This window comes from Rhagoletis pomonella, unplaced genomic scaffold (assembly GCF_013731165.1).
Source record: "Rhagoletis pomonella isolate Grant_MI unplaced genomic scaffold, Rhpom_1.0 Rhpom_scaffold_00006, whole genome shotgun sequence".
Lineage (NCBI taxonomy): Eukaryota > Metazoa > Arthropoda > Insecta > Diptera > Tephritidae > Rhagoletis > Rhagoletis pomonella.
Genome location: NW_023458560.1, coordinates 69,813,683 through 69,828,996, shown reverse-complemented (window position 1 = coordinate 69,828,996; position 15,314 = coordinate 69,813,683). Strand labels below are relative to the sequence as shown.

The 15,314-nt window shown below is 35.0% G+C and overlaps 1 protein-coding gene across 1 annotated transcript; it reads right to left on the bottom strand.

Annotated features, from left to right (window-relative positions):
• Positions 1 to 3,199: 3,199 nt before the first annotated feature.
• LOC118742075 lies at positions 3,200 to 14,423 on the bottom strand. The gene is made up of 3 exons (XM_036474042.1): positions 14,182 to 14,423; positions 11,791 to 11,857; positions 3,200 to 3,286 (listed from the first exon to the last, which is right to left on the bottom strand). The coding sequence occupies exons 1-3, from the start codon at positions 14,421 to 14,423 to the stop codon at positions 3,200 to 3,202; spliced, it is 396 nt and encodes a 131-aa protein (XP_036329935.1).
• Between the last annotated feature and the right edge of the window lie 891 nt (positions 14,424 to 15,314).

Genomic DNA, 15,314 nt, shown 5'->3' with positions numbered 1-15,314 from the left:
ACAAAACGGCAGCAAAATAAACTTGTCACGAGTTGGACACGCTTCGGGACAAAATCGAAACAAATTCGCAATGGTAGTTAGAATATGGAAATTTCGGTTGAACCAGCAATAAAAAATTTGAAATTTGAAAAGACAAAAAAAGAAAGAGAGGAAAACAGAAAAGGAAAATGAGTAGAAGGTCATTTGTAGGCGTTGAAAGGAAATGCCGCCGATGTGCATAGATTTTCTAAGCGGGGACAGAGACCTGCTGCTGACAGTATTGGATGCTGACAGGTTTTTAATGGAATCGCTATGTGGCTTCAATGTAGGTAAACATTTGGTATTTGGTAAAGATAAGAAAATGAATTGGAAATTATTGTGAGATAAATGGTTGACCTACAGCAGCGTTTTGTGCAGGGAAATTGTATAGCTGCACGCTATGGGAAACATTGGGGAAAAAATTCTAAATGCTTTGCCTTTTCTTTCAGCCGAAACCCTCAATTAGTAGAGAGTTAAGAGCGAAAAATGGAAATTTTTTCACTGCTGTTTATTGTTGTTGAGAAAATAGCTTATTAAAATGCCCTTTGTGTGTATGCTAGAAACACTTAATTTTCTGAATTTATTTAAGTGCCTCAAAAATGCTATTTTCTATATAATAAATTAATAGTCACTTCTTAATTTGGGTGTTTTGTAGGTTTTTGATAATTGTTTTGTGTGAGAATTAGATTTTTTGAAGTCACTTTAAGCAAAGAGTACGTGCGCCCATTTAACGGTAATTAATAAGCTAATACGATATTTTCGAATGAAAGAAATGCATGTAATTTCTTTGATATAAACGCAAATAACGTGACTTTGCTTGGTAGCGTGACATGCCGAAAAAAAAGAAAGAAAACCATGAGAAGCGTGTAGGCAGAGGTTAACAACACAGTGGCGGACGTAGAAATGTAGTCATTTAAAATTTTTATAATTAAATTTTTTTAAGAAACAATTTTAAATTGTAGTTCATATAACGAGAGACACTCACGCTAAATCTCACACACAGTTGTAATTCATATAACGGCAATGTTGCCATGAAAAAGCATTCCGAAGAAATTTACAAAAACCGCTGTGGCTGAGCGGTTAGAGGTGCATATTACCACACCATAGAACCTGGGTTAGATTTGTGGTCCGAGCGACATCTAAATTAGAAGAAGTATTTTCTAACTGCCGTCGCCCCCCGCCCGACAAGCGATGGCAAACCTTCGAGTGTATTTCTGCCATGAAAAAAAGTTTCTTAATGAAACCATTACTTTGTTCGTGACTGTATCTATGATAGAAATAAAAATTTGTAGACAGTCATTACACTAATTCCAAGAAAAATTTTGGTAGCCTTTAATGACATATTTTATAAGAATAAAAAAACAACAACTAGAACATGACTTCACTTATAAGAAATAAAACAAGAAAATGAAAAAAGTGTATAAGTAAATGAATAAAAGAGAAAACTTTTAAAAAATATCACCAATATTTCGACTAACATTCCCACTTTGACATGTGGGAAAACAAACTACAGTAACTACACACAAACATACATGCATATAAAGTCGAATATAATAAGTATGTACTATGTACCGAAATGATGAAGAAATGGGACTGCTCTGTGCATAATTAGTATTCCACACACAATTCATGTAATTTTCGTAACAATTGTCAATAAAAGCCTCTAAAAGCGGCGACGACCTTCTGTGTGACACACACAACAACAGTGAATTGAACTTTTTTTTCACAAAGTCAAAAGTTATACATACATAAATTTATATTTAGTTGGATACCAATTGCGATATACATAACAACTATCAAATACACATGTGAATACAACAAAAGGTGAAAAAATTTAAAAATCCCACGCTTCTTTAGGTACAAAAGCCTTTTTACGTTTAAAGCTTAGCATTGGAATATCCCTTGCCGCTCTTGTTTTTAATAGCAGAAAATACATCTGATTGAATTAAACAAAGTATTTATGCTTTTCATTATCAGATATTTCATAAATAATTTTCTAGTGTTAAAAGGGTCGTTGAATTCTAAAATTCACTTTCTATTAATTTCATAAAAGTCAAGAATGTCAAAGGAAAATAGAATACTTAAGCAGTAAACGTTGAAATGGTAGAATGCAATTATCTTTTTTCCATATTTTTCTTTTTGAGAGTTGCTCAGAGCCAGTTGATAAATTATTGAGTTTTTTTGTTGAGAGTAGAAAAGTGAGAGAGCTTACTGAATACCAAATAGTTTCGAAATCGATATTCACCACGAAAATACCCTATTTGTGACTAGAGACTGAATACTTGCATAATACGCAGAAGGGTCTCGCAACTTCAATATTTTCGCCGAGCTTTCGCTATTCCACTTCGAAGCCTCTTTCCCCGAGTTGTCAACGGAACCCCTCTATGAATCTAAACTGCTGGAAACCACTGGACTTGTGATGTATGTGAGTATGTAAATGAGTATAATAATAATAATAATAATAATAATAAATTGGCGCTTACACATATGTTAGTGTTTGGCCGAGCTTCTCCTCCGACTTGTGGCGTGCGCCTTGATGTTGTCACACAAAGCGAAGGGACCTACAGTTTTACGCCGACTCCGAAGGGCGATTGTATTTTTATGAGCAGCCGGTTTTGGTGGCAGAAATACACTCGGAGGTTAAGAAAAAACCTCTTATCTATATTTTTTTTTTGCGATGTTGCTTTGACCAGGGCTTGAACCCAGGTGCTGATGAGTGAAAGCGCGCACTGCTTACCACTACACCATAGCGGCCGACACCCAAAGGAGTATGCTTTCTTCTAATATGCAAACCAAGTTGAACCCATCCGCTAAAAGATATACAGGATCTCTTAGAGCGATACAGGTGGAGAAGGATGCTCTCGGAGCAAACATCCGAATGAGCTTGAAAATTTCGAAGTTTAAATTTCCTCATCCCTTTTATCGTAACGAGGCCCTGTGTAGTCACCTGCCGCCCCATCGATTATCAAACGGAACACAGAAGAAGCGAAAGACCGATAACCGATTACAGCACAGACTGGCATGTTATGTAAATATTTTCCAAAGCGAAAAAAGGAATTGTTTTTACATTCATTCAAGTTTCATATTATTGAGGTATATGTATTCTAAAATCGGCCTAAGCAAAAGGGTAAATAAGGTTTTGACGACATAAAGATCCCTAAATTTGACATCCCTGCAATGTTTACTTATACCATTTTGCATATCTGACTACAGCGACTTGCTCACGATCTAGCTGTTTGGCCACTGTTGCTTTCTCTAGCGAGTTCAACTAAACAAATATTCCGTATAATATTCGTGTTTTTAGTATGGTTTCAGAAAGCCTAATATACTACATTAGATGAGAAGTTCAACATATGTAAAAATACTTGATGTCTAATAATTCAACCCGATCACACAATAGCCTCAACTTTCTATTTGTCGCATTGACTTATCTGTTGGGAAACTTCTAGTAAGATGACCTATTACCACTCAAATTCCATCTCTGCTAATATAAAACCCATCACTTTGGCTTTTCTTGTTACCGTTTATCCTCATTGCAGATGAATAGTAAAGCCACTGGAAAAACTGCCACTTAAATCAACTTCTCTTTCATCAGCGGAAATCTTGCATCAACGGAAATCTAAACATTTTTCATTGAAAAAGCAACCTAAAGTTAACGCCATAAAAAAATTTACTTTTATTTTTACAACTTGTGTATGACTAGTATGTATGTATGTTTGTCCATTTTTTTTTAATGAGCGATCACACCGTCCACATCGCCATCTCAAATTTTTCGCCGTATTAAACATTCACTCACAATCAGTTCGTTTCTCATTCGAAGTGAACGAACGACCTCTTTCAAGGCGACCTCATTTGGTTAGGTGACGACGTTAAAACATTGGTAAGCTGGTGCTTTATAGGAATGTACATGACACTAGGCATTTGATTGTTTGTCAGTGAATGGTGGTAAGCCGCTTAAATGCTTGTTTATTTGTATGAAAACGCATTATTGTTATAGTTGTGTAATTGTGGGCGGTTTATTTTAATGAAAAGAGCGTTGTTGATAAATTCAGCGCAAAGTAGTCTTAATGTGTTTCTTTAAAGCATTTAAAATTAGAAAAAATTTTTATCTTAAAGATTTAATAAACTATTAGTAATTTAATGGAATGGAGAGTAATTGGTTTTATTAACGCGATTTTTGTCGCGATCAATTCAAAACGTTTAGATGGGTAATTGTTTTTCTTTTGGTTGGCTATTAATTATATTCAATTTGAACCCATGACTGAATGAAGCATTGTTCGATGACTTTTGCGGGGGCTGACTTATATTTCATGGAGATCTGGCCCCCTCACTTTGCGGAAGGTATGTACCCTGAGGTACGTACCCTGAGACATGATTAGGATGCATGCAAAATTATCCTACTGAAGACCTCACCCTACGCGAGCGAACATATTCAGACAGACTGCTTTAAATATCCTCCTCAACTTCATGAGACACGATACGAATTGGAAATCACCCAGAGGACGACTTTCGACTTAGACACACTCCTAACAGATGCTTTAAGGATCTGAAAGAGTAAAAGCGAAGATAACCCATTACAAAGCTTCTGAAACATAACAACAGAATGCAGCTCAGAGTTCACTCTACTAGAAGATGACTAACTAAGGCCATAGTCTGCATCCCACAATAATCCGACCAATCATAACTTATGAAGTCCTAGTCTGGCAACCTAAGAAATGTTGAATAAGGCCTTTGACTTAAAGCCGCTACACATATTCATAACTGAAGCCGCCGCAATTGATGACGTTAGCTGATCCTAATAGGATTTTAAAATAGGCAATAAGTGGCGTCAGTGTCCGATTCGATATGATGGTATTATTGAGCCTATTATTTGAAAATTAGATTTAAAAAATGTCCAAAAACGGCTCGGAATACAGATCAGCGAAACGTATAACTCCCTACAACCACTAAGAAAAATTGACATGTAAAAAGTAGCATATGGACCAATTGCGACGTATGTTAAGTCTCATGATCTTTATGGAAAAGGCTCAATAAGAAACAGACTGAGGATCTTTAAAAGTAAAACAAGTCCGCAAACCAATTTGGAAGAGCGTTTGCACGTTTCAATAAGGCTCGGCACCATCGTATAAAGTTCGCGGAATTCAACGTTGTTAAGAAAAAAAAAATTCCAAGCTTAATTTCTTCGCAACAGTGGCCACACGGACATGATCCCTTCTCGAGGCCCAAGTATCGAGTGAAAATATGAGACAGTTAATGCCTTGAAGATTGCTCTTCGCCGCCACAGGGACAAAATACCATCAGACCACATTCGTGCGGCCATATTGAATGTATAAAACTGAAATTACGATGTATCCGTCCGCCTCCAGTCTCTCGACATGAACTATCTGCTTCAAACATAATTCTTGTCTTCAGAGATCAACAGCGAAAAAGTTATTGTAGAGCTTTTAAGTCTTCAACTCCAACGATGATGGGCTTTTTTGGGCTTTAACTGAACTTCCGTATAACTATATTAAAAATGTCATCAAAAGAGTTAATGTGTCCCTACAAAATTGTAAGATATAAAGACTTACTAGCGGTAATCGAACAAATTAAAATTCCATATGTATTAACTATAACGAAACGTTCCCAAAATTTCAATTAAACCGTAAACAAAACTCATATTTTGTCAACAAATTTATGTTTACTCGGTGTCTCCCCATCTCTTTTACTCTCTCCAGCCATACTAACAAATTCAAACAATGCAAAATACTACCAATTTTGTCGAGCAGCTATTTGAGTTGTGGTATCATTAGCCAAAATAGTAGGCTATCAACCGCATAGCCCTACAATTCCAAAGAATCGAGTACAAGAATGAGTACGCGCGCCAAATCAAGCGCGACGACCAAGATCATCAGCCAGAGACGGGCAATGGCCGGCATTAGCAACCCCACCACCACCACCACCAAGGGACATGTGATATGTCCAAGCGAAGAAAAAAAAAATTGACGCAGCTGTGCGAGAAAATGTCTGCTTTTGTCTCGCTGGATGTGTGCAACTAACAAATAGTCAGCGTGACAGAGAATTTTATAAAATAAGTAGTCAGGTAAATGTCGCAATGAGACAACGAAGCGTGGCGAAGCCAAAGATAAGCGCCAAAAGCAGACAACAAATGCCAAAGTAGTAGCAAGCGAGGTGCATCCAGTTGGATGGATACATGGCGTCGGTTGCGCAGACGCAGCTTCGAAATGTAGACCTGCATGGCCTTTATTTGCAGTAAAATGCAATGACTTGTGTGTGTGTGTGTGTGTGTGTGAAATACAACAATTATAATTTATTTGAAACTGAAAACCATAGAAGCAGACCCCAACGTGGTGACCACAAACTCGCCGATGGGGCAACTTACACACACACACACGCCACTCTGTTTGTGTTGCAAGTGCTTCTTAGCTGATACTCAGCTTAGTTAATGTGGCATTAGCGAGCGCCGTACTTACTAGGGTACGCTTACAAACGCTTGCAATGTGGCATGTTGCAGTCGTCAGTCGGCTGGTTATAAATCAAACATCTGCCTTTTCTTTACGCCATGTTTGTCGGTTTTTTGTTAAATGCATAAAATTGCAAATAATTTCGCATTGCGTAGCGAGAATGCATCACTTTCTGTTTTTTGTTTTTTTTTTGTTTCTCTGCTCTTTCCTTTGTTTCTACTTCTATCAAATACACACTTTGTTGCCACAAGACATGCCACTTTGCGCAACTAAGCGACCGAATAGGTTATGATGGCGGTGCTGTTCCCCCCCGTTCTCTACGACGCGCCTGGCTGGTTGCCTCTCATGACGAGGTGCCGGAGTGGAAGATGCACACATGCAACAGCTAAATAGTAAACATGTAATGGAATATTAACAAACGCATATTATGTTGCATTTGATGCACAAAAGCACGCACGCACGCACGCACGCACACTCCGGCTCGCACACGCTGGCAATGTTGCAGGCTATTAAGTGCGTAATTTTCATTTTAATCTTCATTCCGTTTTGTCTTACACTCGGCCGCGTGCATGAACGTTAAAAGTTTTATTATTCTTTTAATTGCACATAATTGCCAATAAAAAAATATGAAGTTCTAGAAAAAATATCAAACTTTTATTATTTTTTGAGATCAGATAAATGTATAGGATTAAAAAAAAAACGCGTATTTCATGGAACAAATAAAAAAAAATTAATTTATTACGATCCAAAATTTTATGGTTTTTTTACTGTAATAAGCAAAAAAGATAAATAATTGGAGTTAATTGAGTCAAAAACTAAAACGAGCCAATTAACGAAATCGAAAATTCTAAGTATTTGAACGCCATTTTTAACTGAGTTCTGAGAAAGGAACTAAACAATTGCCGACATGCCCAGACATGTCTCTAAAATCCGAATTAACGAAGCGAATATCTCCACACAAAAACTATTAAAAGAACAAATGAAGCACAATAGCTTGATTTTAAACGCTAGAAAGTTAAAACTGAACATAATTTTATTTTTTTGGTAAATCAAAAAACGTGTCATAGTTTAGTAGCAATTAAAAAACTGGACATAACTCTTCTTACTTAAAAAAAATTTTCGCCAGTTAATAACTGGATAACTTTTATTGGTAATTCAAAAAATTGCAATCACTTTTCAATATATCAAAAGCGGGCCGCACTTTTGGGCCAATTCCTGAACTGTACATAATTTTTCTTTATTCAAAGTTTATGTTTTGTTTATTTAAAAACTGGACAGTAGTTTTTGGGTCATTTAAAACTTGACATATTAATTGACAGACATATTTAGTAATTCAAAAACTGGACATATTTTTTTGGCAAACTTAAAACAAGCCATAGTGGCCATAGCTTTTCTTACTTCAAAGAATGACATAGGACAGGATTCTTATCAGCGTCATCAGAGAACATTGAGTCTTGCAATAATACCATAGCGGAACAATCTGAGCTACTCAAGCGGTAGGGGTATCGGCTCATCACTACATATGTAGGCTATCAGAGATATAGAAGTTACAAGAATTTTCATGCCTGTGTATATATATTTTTTCGATGTTTTCGAATATCGTGATGAAATGAAATATAGGTGTGTTTTTTCGTTAAAGAATGCAAAAAAAATGCATTGAGGTCTAAATTTTGTATGGAATGGCCCATATATGTATAGTATGCTCGAAAACTACTTTTATAATGGAAGAAAATGCCTAGCTCCTCCAGCCACAAAAAAAAAAATTTATTAAAAATCAACGCAATTTTCTAGTGTCTTGAAATTTGCGCTTTAATTTTTATAATTTTTGTACGCAGTTTCAAATGTGGATTTATGTGGTGCTGGTTATGTAAAGTGCTAGACTTTTATAGAAAAATGATAAACATTAAACAAACAAAAGAAAATAACCAAAACTGGTCAAAATTTCACTTAAATTAGTTAGCTGAAATCAAGTGTACCTATGTAGATATTTGAAAAAAAAAACAAAATAACATAATCATTGGAAGGCGGGAAAGTTAAATTTCGTAGGCCTACGAATTATATAATTAGCAACTTAAAGCTCTGTTTATAAGTGTTCTGGATTCCGTTTTATATTTGGGTGGCAATCTATTCCACCTGAAGACTGGAATTTACCAAAATGTTTGCTGATGGGGCAGTTCTTTGCCCTCTTGAACAAAAGTACATATATTCGGTTATAAAATGGCCTTGCAAAAACATTTTCGTCAGTTCCATAAAATTATCAAATGGAATAGAAGGATAGAGATACTATTTTAATAACTGACAAGTTGCTTTTGAAAAAAATAGAGCAAGCGTCCTTTCCTAAAAATTGAAAAGGAGGCAATCAGCGTCAAACACAGAGGAATTAATCTGTCAATAGAATTAAATTCCTGAATTACATCGTTGCATGAGATCACTTAATGGCAGCCAATGCCGAGAACCTCTAGTCGTCCTGATGGAATGTGTTAATGAGTCAGGCCGCTAAGGTACTACACGTTAACATAAATGGCTGTGTATGTACATATGTAGTGAAAAAAGGTAATCGAACTGACCTGAATTGGATTGATGAGGAATGCATGAGCCATAGAAAGACACAGAGACAGATGTTTTCTAATTTCATGTATCTGTATGTACATTCAGGTACTTATGCCGCTTGACAAATTCCTCATTGCATAAAAAGTACGGAGGTTGACGCTAAATTTATTTCTCCACTTACACAAAGCCACTTACATACACATATGCGCATAACTCGGCTGGTTTACTTTTAACTTCTCTTGTACGTAGAAAATTATCTGCAAATGATGAAGTGCATGGATACAATAGAAGGCTCTACAGCCGAAGCATTCCAATTTGTGCGCCAAAAGCAGTGCAGAGAAAGGCCGGGAAAATACGCAGTGATGAGTACAATACAAAAAAAAAAAAATAAATAAAAAATAAAGTGGATACGAACAAGAGCAGTCGCAATTATCTATGCTTGTCTCCATTTTTGGAGTCCTTCTCACCAGAGCAGATGTGCAGCGATTGCTAGGCATTCGTGCCACACACAGGCGCGCGTATTTATGAATACTTCCCTGCCGGGAAATGCAAGTGTTTTCTAAGTCCTGTCCTAAGTTAGTGACTTTGCAAGAAAAATATGTACATACATATACTTGTATATATATGCCTATCAAGCCGCGAAATCACGTATATTTTTAAAATAAGTTAAAACTTTTTCTAAATAGCTTCGAATGGATGAAAAGAGCATCAGCTAATACCCGTTATTTCCTACAGGGTACATAGTAGATACAACACTCGTAAATACATATACGAATAGCTCCTTTAGTGGCGCAGCATTCAAGAGAATTCGATACTGAAAGGTTCAATGACAGTAAAAAAACATCAAAAAAAAGCAATGCAAATATATTGAAAATTGGAAATGTCTTGCACTTGGGGGTAGTTCAGCTGCCGAGTATGCTTGTTAAGGTTAAAGCCAGCAAACAAAAGTAACCCCAAGAAGCTGCCGCACAGATGAGCAGCTGCTAGTTCACAGGGAAAGTGCGTCATTACTTAGGAAAAGGACGATGGCGCACAGGCGCAACACCGCATCGACAGGGCAGCACTCAATAAAGAAATTTTCACCTATGTACATATGTTTATAGGGACATACTTACCTATACATACATACATACTTATGGAAGTACATATTTACGTAGTGGCTTATCTATCCTAATGCGCAAAAATCGCGACTACTCCATGCAGGCATATAAAGAGTACTCCCTAAGACTCAAGGAGTACTCCCAATATTAACCGAAATGCATATCCCCAATATGGTGCAATTAAAATTGCGATATCCTAGGGCAGGAATATATACTTCAGCACTGCATTATATCAGAGTAGCACAAAACTATTCCAAGGGATTACTCCATGGAGTACTTACTTTAGGCAACATAGCCCAATAAAAATCGTGTAGGGTTTAAGATCGTTAAAACACGGGCAATAATCGGGTAATAATAAGCTGTTGAAGAGGCACGAGTTGGTCCGCTACTGCATTACAGAAGAGCATTTTGTAAGTACTCCAATTCAGCACAAATGGACCACGTGGTGCAACGATTTTGGCACTCTTCTACGTTCTACTTATGTACATATGTATGCTTTTCAATATTGGAAAGGAAAAAAGAGAAGAAAACTCTTTATGTAGTACATACATATATACTAGTGTCTGACCGAAGGTTCGGCCTGGCTTCGCTATTCGGAATATTGGGCTGATTTTTAATTAAAATTTTTGGTTCACATGGACTAATAGGTATTGAAAATAGTCTTAATTAATTTAATTTTTTTAAATTATGAAATTGGAAGAACAAAATTCGAGGATATGTCCGAGTGCATATTAGTCCGTGGCATATAGATATATTTTTTTTAAAATAATTATTGCACAATTTCAAGGATATTCAAGCATGCAATTTTAAAAGGACATTGTCAATACCTAATAGTCCTCATGCACCAAAAAATTTAATTGGCTTTATTTCTACAGAATTTCCTCTTCAATTTGATACCCATAATGTTTTTTTTTCATTGCACTAAATTTTTAAAATAATTTTTTGAATTAATTATATTTTACAAAAATCGAAGTCCTTCTAAACAATATCCTGATGCCAGAGAGAAAAACTAAAAAGGCAGCTTTACTATATTTGGCCCATAGTTTCGCGAATATCTTGATTTTTTTGTGTGTAAAATTTACTATCGCACGGTGTTATTTTTGAAACGTAAAACTTAATTTTCACGTTCGGCTTCGGCTTCGGTATTCGGCCGAATATTGAATAGTACTTAATATTCGGCTTCGGCTTCGGTCGGACACTAATACTTATATACGTATGCAGTAGTTCTAATTGCATAATTTCTTTTTTTTTTGTGAATTTATTTCATAGATATATGCACAATTTTTTGTGAAAAACGTCTTTGCAATACTTCAATGAACAAAATAAAGAGTTTCTCGCTGTACGGAAAATGTGTGTAGAAATTATATTTGTAACTAGTTTATCATCACACAGACACACCATTTGATGGCGCAGTCGAAATTCTATGGCAGCTCTTGCCCATGTGGCATTTACATAACAATACTCTTATACAATAGCTCATACATATATGTTATTTCTTAAAATTTCTCCCCTAGAAAGGGAATGAAGAGTTTGAGTATATACGTATGTAAGTATATACATTTCATGTTCTGTTTTTTCTTTTGTGAACCATTTTGTCAAATTGTTTATGCATTTATTAATTTTTCAACTGCGTAAAATTGTTCAAGGCGGTTACTCACCTCTTCATAGGTATTTTCACGCGAACTTGATTGTACGCTGCTGGCAATCGAACGACGGAACATTTCACTGCAAATGGAAAATAAATAAATGAAAAAATTTATGTGGAAATAAGCAAATTAATTAATAAGTTTTATAAAATATTAATTTATATGCTGCTGTATAGAACTTTATCTACCCTTATCAGTAAACGCCTGATTCTATTGCATCCGAGTACCAAAAAACACTAGTTAGGATCACTGTTGACTACTTGTTGCTTTTCGCACTAAATATAAAAATGTTATTTATTCAAAACGCAAAAATTTTTGAGTTTGGTGCTTGGTGCGCTTTTTTTGTCCCATTTTTAGTTTGACGACACTAACAGGTCTATTCCGCACGTTACCGAAGATTTTGTAACCGGAAAATTTTATTACCAAAAAATGTTACCAGTTCTTTCACCGCGATTCTAGGTTCGTTGGTAATGCAGTTAAAATATTCAGCAATTCAGCTATGAAGAATTGTGCAGATTCTGGCATTGCATATTTCACGGGGCAATACTTTGTTACCAGCTTATGAGATGGTAACAAAATTTACCGGTTACAAGAGTACAGAGAATGCGAAAAGGGTTTAAAAATTTACAGGAACTTTATTTACCGGTTACAAACTTTTTATTAGAATAGACCTGTAAATGTGTAAATCTTAAAAAAGGTGGAAGCAAAATGTATAGCAATCGTAAGTTTTGTAAGCAACTTTACAAAAATGAAAACCAAGTCATGGCACAATGACAAACATAAGCGGGAGAGCTTATGTTTGCCAACAAAATATATGGCGGTACTTTCAATCATGTCCGAATTACAATATACTCACGACACTATGGGCCAAATATAGTAAAACTGCGTTTTCAGTTTTAAAATTTTTATATTAGAACTGTATAATTTCAAAGATATGATAGATTCTAAATTAAAAAAATTAAAATTTTTTTGTGTTCACAGGGACAGGTAATGAAGTGCCCTTATATTAGTCCTTAACAGTTTTTGTTATTTTTATGGCCTTATAACAATTATATTCAACAATTTTTATGAGCTTGAGGCCGTTTTTTAGTCCTTAACATATAATATTGCAAAATAAATATTGCAAAATTTCAAGGATATTCAAGGATACAATTTTTAAGGACATTTCCAATACCTTATGCACCAAAAAATTTATTCTGTTCTTTCTCTACAGAATTTTCTCTTTAATTTGATAGCCATACTGTTTTCCTAAGTACACTGCCTTAAATTTTTTAAACCATTTTCAGAATCACTCATATTATTAAATTTTCAAAGTTCTTTTAAAACAATGCTGACGTTAGAGAGAAAAGCTAAAAACGAGATTTTACTGCATATATTTCGCCCATGAATATATTGATTTTCTGTGTGTAAAATTACCTGTCGCACGGTGTTATGTGTATGTATAATTAGCTAGACATATATAAAAAAAATATTAAATATTAAATAAACAAAAAAAAATATAGCGAAAACTGGTCAACATGAGGCATTCTATTATTGCCACCATTGCAAATTACAAATCGCGAAAATCTCTGGATTCTTGGCAAATAGTCCCGGGATTTTCGGGACTTAAAAAAGTCCGAGATCTCGGGATTAACATCCCTAATTTATAGGGGTATGAAGTTCAATCTCTTATGAAATGAAATTATGCAAAAATAAGAGCTCATTTAGGACTCAATGCAATACTCCAAGAGACCTAAATGAGCATCTTCTTTATACTTAATTCTTTATACTTAATTTATTGAAAGTTTTTCGAGTTTGTAAACTTTTAAACTTATATCTACATATTTCTACTTTTTCACTAATTTCTTCCTTTTTCTTACTTTTCAGTTGCTGTGAGCGGTAAGTGTTTCATCATCAATTAAAAATATTCTCATCAAATCATTTATAGCTACATATTCCCAAATTGTATTGCCCTTCCTATTTCTATATACAAAATGTACTTATGTACTACTCGCCTATATATGTATGTAATCACTAAGTCATCAAATGTGTGATATGTAAAAAGATTAATAATTAACTAAGAAGTGCTCTGACCAAGTGGGGAGGGAGGCAAAGAAGAAATAAATAATTAATCGACAAGCATAAATTCTCCGAAAAAAATAAGATTAATAATAAAGCACAAATTAACCCAAAGTTAAGCATTAATGACAATCCATGCCCAATTTGTGCAAAAATAATTTACACGTTACCTCAAATAGCAAGAATGCCAGATTTGGTAATGTTTAAAGAAAATCATAAATTTTGCTATTTTAATGCTGAAGACGCGCATAAAATTAAACCGTAATATGTTAGAAACAAAATTTACACATATGAATTTTAATAGAAAATTTTTCTGTTTATATTTCTATGACTTTAGTTGCATACCTTAAACGTTGACAGGGCGTAGGCGCCGCCGCCGGGTTGGTTAGATTGGACCTTGAGTCGCTCAGATTTGTTGTAGAATTGCTAAGGAGCTGCTGATTGCTGATCGCGTTGCTCATGTTGTTACTATTTTTGTTGCAGCTGGTAGATTTTATTTGATTGCTGTTGCTTTTCGGCTGTTGTTGCGTACCGCTGGTCGTGTGGCTTGGATTTTTATGACCCAAAGCAATCGTCGCCGACGACATTTTTTTCAACAAAGGCCAAATTCTTGCCTAGCTTTTTTTTGTTCTTCTATTTGCAAGCGTCAAGTGTCTAGATTAGTACGAGTATATTCCACAATTCCTTGCCAAATATAGCTAGTTCATTAGCTTTGTGGTTTTCATGATTTAAACGCCTGGTGATTTTTTTTGTTTGGGTTCACAGCAACAGCTGCTTCGCCGTGGGCCGCAGACACGCGCTGCACACTGAACGTACTCGTACACAATTAAGCGATTTGTTGTGCTCACTTTTGTTGCTTTGTTGATTTGTGTGTTCGCTGTTTTATTATTTGATTTGCGGTTTTTTTTTTTTTAATTTTTACGATTTATGTTTTGAGCCTTTTTCTGAAATTAATTTGTTAACATATCACCTTTTTTGGTGCACTTTTATGCGGTTGTCTTTTAAATTGGCTGTTTGTTTTTATTTGTTTTGTTTTTTCATGCACTTGTCCCACTTCGAATGTAGCAATGTTCGTTTTTTGCGTTTGAGATCAATGATCAGTGATCTTGGGTAGTAATAAATATTTGTAGATTAGTTATTTTGTTTATGGTTATAAAATATGTTAACCGAATTATGGCATGAAAAAGTTTGCGATTTTAAATTTATTGATGTTTCAGTTATTATAAAAAATTGCAGATTTAAACCGGATTTTTGTGCACATTTTTGCCCTAATATATAAATAACTACATAAATAATGTTTAAATTACAGATGAATAGCTAAGCTATTTCAAACAAAAATTTCAGAAACCAAAATTTCAGTAGACGAACTTATTTATACGCATCCTTCCTGGCAATGGCATCCGCTGCCAGGCGTATGCGACAAAATAAAAATAGTTCTAAATTTAGCGAAAATTTTGTGCGATTGGAAAATTTGAAAT